Here is a 15352-nt window from a genome sequence, read left to right on the forward strand (position 1 = left end):
TAAGAACCATTTCTTAACCCCAATCCCAAATAATGCACCTGATAATATCTAGCTTTCACCTTTTTATTCCTTTATTAAACTTAGGATAGGAATTTGTTTACATTTTTGACCATTCTCTTTCTAAGAAACTCTAAATCCTATTCTATTAATCTTAACATTATGAGCTACTACTAGATTAAATTTATTGCTTTGCAAATCAAAAGTAAGTTTTGGTTCTAAATAGTTGCTTTTGGTCCAATAACCAATGGGCAAATCATGGACTGGCTTGAAGAATAAAAAATTATATGACCAACTCCACCAACAAATTCAAATTGATTCGATCTCTGAAGAATGAAAGTTATCTTTCATAAACTACATTTCCACACTTGATCTCACAAACCATCAAACCAAGAGATTATAAATTCCACTGAATTAAAAACAAATTCAAACATGCTAACAAAGTTATGGCACCTTCAAGGAAAGAATGGAGGCAATAGTAGAAAACAAAAAAACATGATTAGCACAACTGACAGAGAATAGCATTAATTTATTGGATGAAGTTGATTACTGAAGCTTCCTAACAAATTAATTTTATATACTTTCTTCTCTCTGAAACCAGAGTAGCTCAATTTTGTTCTATTTATCTATCTCTAATGCTTATAAATACTAGGATCCATCTAACTCTTAGAATTTATGATTATGTTAACATAAAAGAGAGATTCACATGGGGGCTGGCCCAGTGGCGGGGCAGTTAAGTTCGTGCGCTCCACTTCAGCGGTGGCCCGGGTTCTCCAGTTCGGATCCTGGGCACGGACCTCCTCACTTCTCACCAAGCCATGCTGAGGCGGCGTCCCATATAGAGGAGCTACAACTCTACAACTATGATACACAACTATGTACTGGGGCTTTGGGGAGGAAAAAGAAAAAGAGGAAGATTGGCAACAGATGTTACCACAGGGCCAATCTTCCTCAAAAACAAAACAAAAACCAAAAAGCAAAAACAAAAACAACAACAAAACAAAGAGATTCATATCCATGCCAAGAAGGCCAGCTTTTTAAAAAAAATTCTGTATCGTCAGAAGGGAAATTTTCTTTATTTGGATGTAACACCATGTAAGTATCTATACCTCCTCCACCCTGTATTAAGGCTGGAATTAATAAAAATTTCTAAGGTTCAGGTACAATTACTTTATAATTCTTAAAAAGTCATAAAATTGTCCCAATTTTCTCATATAACCTAAGGTTTGGCTTTTCCTTTCTTCTCTTTTCTCAATCTTCTAAAAGTTATTTACACTCATCAGTTCTGCATCATTCTTATATTACATAAAATCTTACAATACAGTGTATAAGTCTAAAACCAAAATCACACCCTTGGGAAACAATCTGATTTTACCGAGTAAAAAAAAGAACTGCGAAGTGCAGGAGATTTGAGCATTTACACCTTCTCCAAAGATCTTAGTTTATAGCAAAATTTTAATCACTTCATATAAAATTCACAGCGCACAAAAAATTCATATATGCCCTGTTTTACACAAGAGCAATTTGGTATTACACCTTTTTCATGGATAATCAAGCCTCCATTTGTACATCCTGTTAATAATCACCAATAGTTTACTAACAGCAACAATAAAAACAAAACTGAAGGAATATTTCATCATAAAATGGCAAAATAGTTTCCAATATTTCTTCACTTGTAGCTCTATCTTTAATAAAGCATTTCCTTGTCTTCTAGGTAAGGACCTCAAATTTTTATGCACAAACAAAAAAATTCCATTTTCAAAAATAGAGATTTATGGCATAATAGCGGTTACCATACGTCAGAAGAATATTTTGACTTTTAGAAAGCTGATTTCTATACTCTTTTGCTACAATATTATTTTAAACAATTCAGGGCTAAATCTATTTGCCACTTCATTCTCACTACACTTAGAGATGTACAAATGCCACTCTTTCTAGTCTGGAGAACTTGAAAGTTCCTGTTAGAGCTTGCTGTGTTCATTTGCAGGCTTTTTTCCTAGTTGCCATCATTGTTATATTTTCCCGGAGCAGTACTCATTTGCATGAGGGTTGCATACATTTTGCCCTCTGTTAACAGTTATTGGCTAGAATCACTTTGAACATTTCACACTAGATTTTGCTCTTGGTCATCTCTGTGAAAGCTGAGTCAAACTGGAAAGTGAGACAATGACTCCATATGTTGCTTGTCCACAGGTCTCTTCACGATTTTTATAGATTTTTTTTTTTTTTGTGAGGAAGATCAACCCTGAGCTAACATCCACGCCATTCCTCCTCTTTTTGCTGAGGAAGACTGGCCCTGAGCTAACATCTATTGCCAATCCTCCTCCTTTTTCTCCTCAAAGCCCCAGTAGATAGTTGTATGTCATAGTTGCACATCCTTCTAGTTGCTGTACGTGGGACGCAGCCTCACGGCCGGACAAGTGGTGCGTCGGCGCACCCTGGGTTCCAAACTCGGGCCACCAGTAGCGGAGCGCATGCACCTAACCGCTAAGCCATGGGGCCAGCCCCTGATTTTTATAGATTTTGAGGAAGTTAGAATTCACAAGAGTGGTCAAAAAGGCTTTTGCAAGAATACTTAAAACATTTTCAATATCTATTCCTTGTGAAATGGCATAAGACTGATATTTTCACATTCAACCTAAGATGCATATTGGCAATTAAAAAATTACTATTATCATTATTATTTTGATTAATACTCTGATATTATGTGCTGTGTAAAACACTATTCCATTAGATTTGCTTGTCTAATAACATCAAAACTTAGATTTTATTGTAGGTGCTGGTCTGCCATGAGGAAGATTCATTTATATGAGTCTTTACCAACATATTATAAGGTATTTTTCCCTTTAAAGTTAATAGTGAATAAAAATTCAATTTGCTGAGTTAAAGGAAGAAAACACATCATGTTTAGAAAACTTCTAATGAATTCAGTTATCTATGTTAAAAATTAGGTAAAAACCACAGGACAATAAATCTTGAAGAGATTACCTACTTTCAATTCATAATAGAAAATTTCTATGACATTGTAATGGGATTCTATAAAATCCCATTGCAATAGGCATTAGATAATATAATTAGAACAATTTCTGTTTTATTGAAAAATTATGCTAAAAATATTTCTATTGTCTCTTGAGCTTTTGTTTCTATTGTTTGTCATTATTCAACTAAGTATTTGCAAATATGATACATAATTGACATAATTTTTTGAAATGTAAACATATAAACAAAGTTAGCAATAATATGAGAATTTTGCTTTCTGTCCTCATACCTATAACAAGAATGATTTTTGGTCGAGGTCTGGTAGGATCAAAAACCTCATACTCCTCAATTAACTCTGCAGTCTCGGAAAGGTCCGTATCACTTTCTATGGAGAATTGATGTATTGGAGGGAGTCGATCATACCGCCGATATGGAAAGTTTGAATTTTCGGGCATTACTGCAAAAGAGTAAGATAACTTTGAAACGGAAAAAAAAAACGCATAATAAAACATTTTTGGCACTTAACTAATTAGTAGAAGAAATTTAAAAACTAAATGAGTTTTATTTTTTCCAACTGGAAGTAGACCCCATCCCATAAGTGGTCAGCAAACTTTTTCTGAAAGGGCCAGATAGGCAATATTTGGGGCTTTGAAGGACATATGGTCTCATAGTCAACTTGGCCATGGAAAGCAGGAAAGCAGTCATAGACAATATATAAACAAATGGATGTGCTTGTGTTCCAATAAAACTTTATTTATAAAAACAGGCAGTGAGCTTAACTTGGCCCATGGGTGGTAGTTTGCCAAGCTCTGCCCTGGAGGAACCTTTTAAAGTACTGCCTAGTTTTGCTTGGTAGTTTGTATACGTCCTGGTCTCTGCAAATTGTACTCCCTAGAGTTGTGTAGTGCATAACCTTCACACCTTTCACAACCATATGCAGCTGCCCATGGAGCCATGGGCAGCATAATGTATTTCATTTATTCAATATGTATAGATACACACCACTATGATCCAGGCATGGTAGTGTAGTCCAGTGGAATGGCTTAATGGCGTAATGCACAAAAACTTAGGGTACTGTTACAAGACAGGTAACAGGGTAGCAAACAATTTCTACACTTGGAGTATCTTTCAACATCATTTAATTTTACTTTTCCAATATTTATTATCTTTAATATCCTTGATTTAAAAACGTAACTATGAAGATTTAAGTTTATATCTACAATGGCAACAAATATTTGCCATTTATTACCAGACGTGTTAGTGTGCTGAGGATGATTCAGTAGAAGAATAAGATGTAGTCCTGTCCCCGCAGGGCTTACAAACTGGAGCTTACATGCTTATATCTGACAGTGGTAAGCACACCAGGCAGGATAAGTGCTAAAAAGAATATCTCTTATAGTAAACACCACAGGCGTTCAATGAGTGGGTAGATCCATTTGGGCTGGAGTGGTAGGAAAGGACTTGCAAAAGAGGCGGGACCTGAACTTTGAAAGACAAGCACAGGTGATGAAATGTGGAAAGTTACCCCAGCTGGTGGAAACAAAACACAAAGACTCAGAGTCAGAACTACAAGTGACATATTCAAAAGGACCAGAGGACAGAGCTGGCAAGCTCAAATCAGGCAGATGGTCTCATCCCGGCTCCTTCATGGTTCATGGCCACCTGGTTCATGGCTCCTTCCTTCCTCACCCCATGTGTCAGTATTCCAGGAATACTGAGAATACAGAGAAGCCATAACTACCCAAAAGGCACCTGCACAAAGGAGACAGGCCACCTGGCTTTCCACGAGGGATTTGGCTAAGGGAACTGTTGGATTTTAGTATGGCATAATGCTCACATCTCCTCCTGGGTGTTGATCAGTTAGAACTTTCCATTCTCTGTTGATACAATAAATGAGGTCACTAACTATTGACCCACTGGACTCACTTTAGTTCCACAAAAGGAGTGGAGTAGTTTGCAGATGACAGTGGATATTCTTTAGAAAATTCTGGGATGGGCTATGTCAGGAAAGGAGCTGACAACAGAATCTTGTTCTGCCTTGAAATTGAATTGCTTCACCCAACACAGGGCAAAACTCTAGGCATTATCCTTGATTACTTTCTTCCCTCACTCTTTACATCTACTCCCACAGACTTTGTCTCCAAAACATATCTCAAATGCATATACTTTTCTCCATCTGCACTACCACAACTCTTCTCTAACCTACCATCATTTACTTGGCCTACTATAATAGACTCTATCAGTCTACCTGCTTCCATGCTTGTCCCCACAATCCATTGCCTGAAATGCTGTTCACCTGTTGGTCCCAGGGCTGACTGCTTTGTGTCATTCACACCTCAGCTTAAATGTCACCTCCTATAAAAGGATTTTATTGACTTTTTAATCTAGGGTAGCCACCCAGTTAATTTCAAGGACATCACTCTAATAATGCTCTCACAGAGAGCACACCATTTCTCCATCTGAGAGGTCTCTTACTCATTCATTGTTTGTCTTCTCCCATTAGAGTCTTGAGTTCCATGACAGCAGGGACCTTACCTACCTGGAACTCTGTATCCTTGGGATCTAGAACTGTGATTGGCATATAGTCAGTGTCCAAAAAATATTTGTTGAATTAATAACAAAGAGAACAGCCTTGCTGAAATAGATGGTTTCCCCTGGAGAAAAGCCAGGAGATGGGTAGGTAGAGTGTGATCACAAGGTGAAGGACCTTGAATCCAGAGTAAAGTGTTTGGCTTTAATCGGGTAGAAAGCCAGTGGAGGTGTTTTGGGGGGTAGAGAAGTGACATGATGAAATATGAAATATGCTTTTTAGGAAAATTAATCTGGTAATAGTTAGAATGGATTCGAGTAGGGAGAGACTAGGAGCAGAAAGGTAGCAGCTAGGAGGCTGTTAAAGTAATCCACAGGTGAGAAGTGAGGGCTGAGGTTAGAGGGCTAGTAGGAGAAATGGAAATAAACGGCTGGATGTGAAGGACATGGTTAGGATTGGGATATGAGAAATGAAAGGAGGTGATAGTTAAACAATAACTGCCAGGTTTCAAGTCTAAAAGAATAAGGAACACATTGCATTTCATATAGTATCTTTCTGCCCTCTCTTTTCTGCCAGAAATACTGGGCATCTCTCATTCCTGTCTATATCATAGCCTCTTCCTCTACAGCAGGACCTTCTGTTCTCTGTTCCCTGGTATACTCCCAATCTCCTCCATCCTTCTCTTGCTAATACGTACTCAGCTTTCTGTCTCTGAGGATTAGCCTATCACTTCTTCCAGGAAGCCTACTCTGAACCCCAGCCTAGGTTGGATCCAGCCCCTTGTTAATACGGTTAGTTCTATGGCATTTCCTGTAGCACGCATTGTGCTCCTAATATTTTTAATGCCTGACTTTATTGCTAGACTGTAAGCTCCATTAGGGCAAGTGCCATGTTTGTTCTTTCTTGGTGGCTACATCCCCAGCCCTAAAAGAGTGTCTGACACATTTTAGCTCTCAATAAATGGTTATTTTATTGCCCAACTGAGGCATTGATGGGCTTCATGGAAATAGGAAAAGGAAAAGGGAGTGCTGGTTTTGAAGCAAATATGGTATGTTTGGTTTTGGACATGTTGCGTATAAGATGACAACGAGATATTCCAGAAGAGAAGCTCCATGGACATTTGGAGCTATGGGACTAGAACTCTTCTTCACGAGTAATTATTTATTCAGTTGTATACATATGGAAGAAAAAAATGGATGCTCATTTCACGTTTATAGTAAAACGTTTTAAAGAACGGTCAGCCAATAATTTATCCTTGTTTTTACCATGTTTTTACTTTAGAAAGTAATTTGCTTAAATGATTAAAATGTTTTATTTCACAGAATAATTTTTCATGATAATTACACATCAGCATAGCTATGTCAATACTTCAGCAAAGATGCACGAATCACTTTTTTTGTGTGTGTGTGTGAGGACGATTAGCCCTGAGCTAACATTTGTTGCCAATCCTCCTCTTTTTGCGGAGGATTGGCCCTGGGCTAACATCCGTGCCTATCTTCCTCTACTTTATATGGGACACTGCCACAGCATGGCTTGACAAGTGGTGCGACGGTCCGTGCCTGGGATCTGAACCTGCGAACCCTGGCTGCTGAAGTGGAGCATGCGAAGTTAACCGCTCGCCACCAGGCTGGCCCCACGAATTACTTTTTATTTCTAGAAACAATCATAATGCTTTAAGTTACTGGGAAATTAGCAATGTTGTTGAATTTAATAGTAACTTATTCCATAAATTACAGCTAAAACCTACAAAGAGTGAATGTGTAAAGCATTTCATAAAATAAACTTTTATTATTACATGACAAAACTGTTTAGAAATCATTTTCTGTCTTTTAGCACATGTTCTAGATATAGGAGAGTGTGGTACAACATTCTTGTCACCATGGTACATGGAAAGGTTCTATTTGATGAGTAATTAAAAGGTCTCTGAGCGGGAATTCTGGTCAAGTATTAGGTATGGAGACTCTAAAAGTAACAAGCAATTTTAATTCTAATGAAAGTTAAACCTACATTGTCCATTCCTGTGTTAGCTTATCCTGCTAGATTGGCAGTTCCAAACTGGTCATCTGTGGCATAGCCCCACAGATGTGTTTTGTTCAACTCGACATTTTTCCAGAATTTGTTCTTGACTGCCTTTAGACAATGACTGCTCTCTCTAGTTCTGCTTCCTAGTTTGACCACAGTCCCCACCATTCTTTCTTACCCACTTGGCTTGCCTGCCTTGCCAAACCAGGTAACAGTATAAAATAGAAGCATTTGGATTTCATTTTGTTGTAAAACAGTCACTTTATGTACCCAATCTGAGAGCAGCTTTTTGACTAAGTGAATTTCATATCCTCTTAGATTTAAATTTAAAAACATAAAAATATTTTAGACTAAATCCTGTAATACCTGAGGTTTGTTAGTACTTTAAGGTTTAGAAAGCAGTTCCCTATATTTATCTCACTTGATTTAACAAGGGCATGGGGCATGTATTTAACACTGAGCCAGATTCTAACAGTATGACGACACCCTGGGAAGTAAGTTAGCAAATCTTCAAGCCCATGAAAATATCATTTTCTTCACCAAAGCAGTAATTTACTAAATGGGGTGCTGCAGTGGTTAACTGGCTAAAGGTACTCTCTTGAGTTCCCAATCCTAAATCACCTACTGATGACTTCTGCCTGAACAGGGAAAGATTATTCTCCTCTCTGGAGATATTTCTGAGAAAATGTTGTTTCCACTTTCTCTCTCTGCTTCTGTTTCTTAAAATTAACACACCGTGACTTTTCCCCACACCACATTCAGATAAAATCTAAATGGGTCGTGACTAAATAAGATAAAACAAGCTAAGATTTATTTCCCCCTTATATTTATTGCAAATAGAATTGTCTCCACTTCAAATTCTGTCAGTATAGCTGAAACTGTTCATGGTATACCTTTTGAGAGTGTTATAAACTTTGAAAACATAATGATCTTGGCCACTGGGAAAGAACTGCTAGTTTCTCTTGTTTGGAACTGATTCCATTTTTCACATATTATTATACTTAATTTCATCTAGAGCCTAAAAGGCTGGTTGGCTGATGTTGAACCACTAATTTGGATAAGCACATATTTCAGAAAGCTATCAGAATACCACAAATCTTCTCTAGCGAACTACAGTTCTTAGTTTCAAACTATTCCTAAAATTGTTCAAGTTCATATTGTCTACTTCTTTTATAATACTCAAACGCCTAATCCAATGTATTGCATTCAGTAGCTGCTTAACAGATCCTTGTTGAATTAACTAGTATAAACTTTACATGCATTTGTGCAGATGTGTTAACATGAACTCTGAATTTGGAAACATATTAATAAGTCAAATCTCTTCCCAGCTAATAAAAAAATGTTGACTTGTTATATAATAACTGTCAATTTTGTCTGTCATCTACTCATTTATTTGGAAAAGTCTTATCTGCGATTTTAAAAAAAATCATAGTTTGCTAATGTAATTCATTTTGCAAAGTAATGAAGTCAGTAACAAAATTTCATTAAGCCTTTAGTGAACTGCTGGACAATGGTATGTAATTTTGTTTGTTTTATCACGGAGGTGATTAGAATTAATAGCAGAGAGACATTAATCATATACCAGGGTCAAATAACCTTCCAGGTGTTTGGAAACCTAATAAATTAAATCATTGCCTACAGTCTACAAGGTATGTTTTATTTTTTTAAAGATTTTTAATGTTTTTTAATTAGTCAGTAGGGAGAATGGGAACATTTTCTCATCCTGAAAAGAGATTTTTAAATTATTTTTTATGCATAATACATAGTACATTTTAAAGAGAACTATTCTAACTATAAACTTTCTATTATTCTACATATACATTACCATTTCTTAGAAAGGATCTCCGTGACTGCCCTCCATTGAGCGGAGGTAAGGTCTTCTTTTCCTGGCTGACAAATGTGTCCCATTTCACCTTGTCACAGCCGCCCAGCTCCTTTACTTTCTGTAAACAACTTTCCAAGTACTCTACTGGGTCTTCCGGCTTAGAACACATGAGTCCATTCAAAAGGCTCTGAAATACAACAACAAAACATGTCCACGTAAAATATGTTTTAAAACCACTTTTGTTAAAATAGTGTTTGTCCCATCTTTAAATTCTCAGTTGCTTTTGTTCTTTGCATTTGTTTTTTTAATAAACAATTAGAGTCGAAATTATGATCTGATTGGGTAATTAAGATAACCCGTTATGTTTAAAACCTCTGCTGGCGGTGGGGGGTTAGATTTGCCAATTTCCATGCCGTAAAAACTCCTAGCATGGCAAGTTTCAAGTTACTAACTGACTTACTATGTTCCTGAAAGTCTATGCCATTTTCTAGTACTTGAGTAAATGAACTTTCATTTTTAGAAATTAAAAAAAAAAAAAAAAGATAATCCCTTAAATTCTTGACCAATTAGTTTTCAGCTCCGCATTCTCTGCCTTTTAAACAATTCAGGTAACTATATAGTTTAAAATGGAAGAGCCCTATCAAAATGAGATAATGTGCTGTGTGTAAAATGCCCCAGTCATTATTTATCTCATTCCTACCCATCCTTAAAGTCTACAAGCCTCAGTTTCTTCATCTGTAAAATGGGAGTAATAATACCTACCTTAGAGGGTTTTTTAAGGATTAAAAAATTTAATATTTGTAAAATATGTATTAGGTGCCTGGCATATAGTAAGTACTCAAGAAATATTGTTCATGGTTTTAGTTAACATTATTATTATTATCAGGAAATCTCCCTGAGCTCATAGGTTGGCTTGCAGATCCCTTCTTCTGTGTTCCACGGGACCCAGAAAAAAACATCTTACCTGTCATTTTATACTGAAACCATCAGTTTATGTGTTGGTCTCCTCTTCTAAACTATAAACTCTTCAACAACACAATGTAGGTCTTATTTATTTTTCAATATCCAGCCCTTGACACACCTGCCCTGGAACGTGGTAGGTGCATGTTGGACTGGTTTCTAATCAGGAAAAACAATTCACTCAAAACATGAAGTCTGAGACTTACAAAAAAGCCATTTGATATATAAATCACCACAATATCCATTGAGGTTACAGAGGAAAACCTGGTGTCCGAAGTGTCACATGTACTAGTTTCTAAAAACGCTACAAATTTGGAAATGCTGATTCCTGGGAACTGGATTGATGTGTGAAATATTTTCCTTTAGAGTATTTCATGGAAAAAGAATAGGTTATTATTATCACCAATATACATTATTAATGCACAAAACACACAGTCTTTGTAAGGCTGACATCTTTCCTAAATACAGTATTTTATTTTCAAATTATTCTTGTGCAATTTGCCCAAATTGGTAGGCAATGCTTACCAGGTACATTTGTTCACTGAAATCCTAAATAGTGTGGGTTAGGGTCTTCAATCAGAGGAGTTCAACTGCAGAGGAGTGGAGAAAACTAACCTGGGCATCCATATCCAGTTTGTGTGTCAAAATAATCACACACACAAGCTATACATACACACATACAGACACAGACACACACACACATTGCGTTAAATTCCTCACATTCCTCCCATGTTAACACAGGAGCTCTGTGGTAGTGCTTACTCTGTATCTTTGTATGCCTTAGCTTACCCAATGCACTCTTAGCCCTATGTGGTATATCATCCCCACTTTATTTAGGAAATCATGGCTCAGAGATGCTAGTGAGTTGATCAAGGTTACTCAGCTAGAAACTCGTAGGCCCAGGATTCCAACTTATTGTTTCTGATTCCAAAACTCACATACTCCTCTCTCCACATCTTGCAAAAATAGGATATGGGATAAAAAGAAAATGCCAGATTATCTGTGCCCCATACATAATCCAACTACAATATGAATCACTCAAGATTAGGTCTTTTATTTTTTTTAAATCCCTATTATTGCCTAAAATGAGCAAGGATACTCAATGAAGATCTTTTCTTAATGGAAAATATACATTTCCACTTTCCCTAAACAAGTCTGTCTCCCAGAATGGTACTGACTTTAAACGGGTAAATGGGTTCCACTCCTTCACAGATAATTTAAATCCTTTCTTCTAATAGTCAGCCACCATCAGGGATCCAAGACAAGTAACAGACATTGTTACTCAGTCTCTGTGAGTTAATCCTTTGAGAACTTGAATAATCTAATTTGATTTTTCTCAGTATTCAAATTAATTGCCAAATCTCTGCTCTAAGGTATAGTAATACAAGATCAATATATACACCATAAGGTTAGCTCCAGTTAAGAACTCAAGACAAAAATAGGGGAAAGCGGTTTTTATTTTAAATATTTAATCTAAAACTAGAAACACACTCCAAACTTGAACCTAGCAGAGATATCCCACCTAGCCTATGCGATGCCTCGAGTCAGGAAGAAATCTGAACAAGTCGGTTAGATACATCTAGCTGTTTGACAATATGGAGATTCAATAATCAGTCACTCGGTCTACAATGGTGTCTAATATCCACAGCTGGGGCCAACGTTTTGGGTTTGATAGATACCTAATTGCTAAACTTTGTATACCTAGAAACTTTGTATGCCTATATTGTGGTTTTGAGGGAGAAAATCCAGTTTGGAAACTTAAAGCATTTGGTTTTGCTGTCTACACCCATCGCATGGAGAACTGCCAGGTTCTACTTCTCTCTTGCACTGTACACAGCACAGATTCTTCTTACTGGAGGGATGGAGCCTTTGGAGGCACCAGCAGTCCCCTTCCATCTTCCAACGTCCAGGATTGCATTTAAGTACACTGTGTTATGGCATTTCACCTAAGCAAGTTGAGTTCCTTTTCTGGGTGTGCACAAGGTTAAAACGTCCCATTCATATGCAGAAAAGCGTAACACCTGAACAAAAACACCTGCCATCACTTATTTGCATACACTGTGTAGATTTTCATGAACAAACTATCGAAATTCTCTGTAGCTACCAAGGAGGAAAAACAGTACCCACTTTTATTAAAAAAAAAACACATACTATTAAGCAGCACTTTGCAATCAGGTGACCCTCCAGCAGATGTTTCTCATTACTCTTTTAGAAGTGTAGGAATGAAACTGATCTCAGTAGTAGTGTTTATGACTAAGACCTTCAGCACTTCCTCTCCATATTTACTTTTTGAAAATTAAAAAAAAAGGAAAAGAAAAATTCAACAATCCTACATCCTCCAAGACCTGTCCTTAGGCAACATCTCCTGATTATTTGCAAGCACTAGTAATGCACGTGCTAGATTGGGGGTTCACATACCGCGCTTGTGCTCAGTGGGTGGTTTACCTGGAAATCTTGGCTTCAAATGGACTTGAAACGGTAGCTTACAGAGGTGAGAAGAAAATGAAGATCGGTAATTATGGCGGCCCATTTTAAAGATAATTTGGAAAACAGAGACAAAATGCTTTTCCCAAGTGGTGTTTTAAAATTCCTTGCAGCAGAACAAACCCCCAAACAGGAGAAAGAGCAACTCATGGTCTTTAGTTTGCTATATCAGTCTACAGTCTGTCATCTTTCAGAAATGGGGGAGCAGGTTTGCAGTGAATGGCTTTTCCCTTTCGGGGCTCACTCTATGGCGGTCGGCTCGCTTCCATTCTTTTTTTTTTTTTTAACCTAAGCAAAAGCATATAGGATTCAGGAATGTTTTAAAATTAAAATATGGAGAGAAGGAAAGGAAGTAAAACGATCCGAGACAAAGGCTGTGGTTTAGAACTAACCAAGGTTCCTTAGTTCATCCCTCAACCCTCGTCTCCCACATTCTCCAAGTCCCTCATCCCCCGGGGCCCTGGTGCAGATGATGCTCTGACGCTGTCTGAAGACGGAGCAACAGGAGTCGCACCAGCCTCCTCGCTCTCTCTCCGACCCTCTTTCTCCAGATGGACTGGAAAGGGCAGGCGAAAGCCCGGGCGGGGGAGGAGAACCATCCTTTCCAAGGCGACGGGAAAACGTGCTCAGGAGTTCATTCACCGAAAGCGCAGAGCAGCGCTGGGTCCCTGCCACCTGGGAGGCAGCGCTGCACTTCATGGGTTTGGATTTGTTTCTTGCATCTTCATCGCTCTCCTCCCAGCTCCCCTGGGGAGGGCTGTTTTCGTCTACACCTCCCCTTTACTGCCGGGGTTCCGACCCTCGGCGCACCCTCCCGACCCCTCAGTTTCTAACCCTTGCTCGCTCCTGAGCGCCAGCGTACCCTCCTGGCCTGGCGCTCGCCCCCAGGGAGCGCGGCCGGCCGCTGCCCGCAGCCCATCCTGGGTGTCCACATCCGAGGGACGCGCTTGGGGCAGCCTGCTCCCGAACCCGGCTGCAGGACTGAAACTTCATCTACCAGATGCGGGCTTCTGAGCCCAGCCATCTGACGAGGACCCCGGCAACCCGCCGGAAAGGCGGCGACCCCAGGGCGAGCGCTCGAGCGAGCTTCTGCAACCCCCTCCAATTCCGTGCCCAGCGTCTGCAAGGTGGGACGGGCGCGGCTCCCTCACCCCGAGCCCCGGGGCTGCCCTCCCCCCATCCTCCCGCCCCTCTGCCAGCCCTAGCCCCCTACCTCGAAAAGCTGAGGGATTTCCCTCCGGGCCAGATACTCCTTGGCATCGTTGGTGTTCATGGCTGTGCCGCGCGTGCCTTGGGGGCGCAGGCGGGGCGGCGGCGATCCGGGCTGGGGCTGGCGGGGTCGGCGCCGAGCACTGGTGCAGCCCTGGCTCTCACGCCAGACACTCCACGCTCAGCTCTGCCCGCCTGGCCCGGGCCCCTCCGCCTCTCCCCGGGGCCGTGGTCTCGGCGCTCCCGCCGCCCCCGCCTCGGCGCTGGTCCCCGCGCCCGAGCTGCGGGCTCGGAGCGGCGGCTTCCCGGGCTCCCAGCAGCGCAGCCGCCAGGGGAGGGGCGGAGGGAGCGGAGGAGGGAGGACAGCGCGGCGGCCGCCAGGCAGCAGCCCACCCGCCTCTCCGATCTGGTCTGCGGCGGCGGCCAGTCACGCTGCGCGGGCGGGCGCGGGGCGCGGGGTGGGGACGGGGGCGCGTGGGCGGCCGGCAGTCACACCCCCGTGTCACACCACCGACCGGGCGCGGCGCTTCCCTGCGCGCGCCGCCCCGGGGACGCAGCAACCTGGGACCAGGTGGCCCAAGGAACAGAATCGGGGTGTCTAGAAACCTGCGACATTTTCGCTTCTCTGGACCTTCTTCTACACACCTACACACGTACACACGTACACACACACACACACACACGCACACGATTACTCATGCGTCCCCAAGGAAGAAATCGAATTGTCACAGAATTTATTCCTAAGGTTACCGATCTTTGACAATAGGGAGCTGGGGGTAAGGAGAAAAGGGGATTCATGGTGTGGAATCCATCCTTTTAAGATAATTTTTAGAACTTGGGTATTTTTATCCTTCAGGAAAGTTTTGCTAGCTGGTTTCAAATTTTTTCCCCTGTCAGTGTCACAAATCCCTACAGATTTCAGTATAATGCCTTAGAAGGAGCCTGAAATCTTCATTAACAGAAAGATTAGTAAGTAGTCAACTAGTTAATTCTTTCCATAGAGAGGAATGGGAAAGTGGAGGAGAGAAGTGGGTGGTGGTGGAGAGCTGGAGACAGCTGAAACTGGAAATGTGCTTAGAAGGTGGGGTGGGTGCCACATTAGTTAGATCTGAGGAGTGTGCAGGCAGTGGACTACGGGCCATCAGAGCTTCCCTGGGGTGAGAATGGGTGGGTGTGCTAAGGCAGTGATTCTGCAAAGGATTTCCTGTTACAGACCAATATCAAGGTGTACTCATCCTCCTCCTAGCTCCCAAGATGACTCATCTCCCCCATTAAGAAGTCTTTTCATTGCAAGATGGTCCATGCCTCCCTGAGAACATGACCTCTCACTGTGTGCAAGGCCTGAG

The 15352-nt window shown here is 40.6% G+C and overlaps 1 protein-coding gene across 1 annotated transcript in view; it reads right to left on the reverse strand.

Moving 5' to 3' along the window:
- Window positions 1-14300, reverse strand: part of AK5 (adenylate kinase 5) — a 229497-nt gene extending 215197 nt beyond the window's left edge. The window contains exons 1-3 of the mRNA XM_004431516.3: window positions 14011-14300; window positions 9354-9540; window positions 3266-3433 (exon numbers count right to left, since the gene is read on the reverse strand). Coding sequence (XP_004431573.2) covers window positions 3266-3433; window positions 9354-9540; window positions 14011-14070 — 415 coding nt within the window. The 5' untranslated portion in view covers window positions 14071-14300. The remainder of the gene's footprint in view (window positions 1-3265; window positions 3434-9353; window positions 9541-14010) is intronic.
- Window positions 14301-15352: the final 1052 nt, after the last annotated feature.

Source organism: Ceratotherium simum, chromosome 2 (genome assembly GCF_057802395.1).
Source record: "Ceratotherium simum simum isolate JZ-2026a chromosome 2, ASM5780239v1, whole genome shotgun sequence".
Lineage (NCBI taxonomy): Eukaryota > Metazoa > Chordata > Mammalia > Perissodactyla > Rhinocerotidae > Ceratotherium > Ceratotherium simum.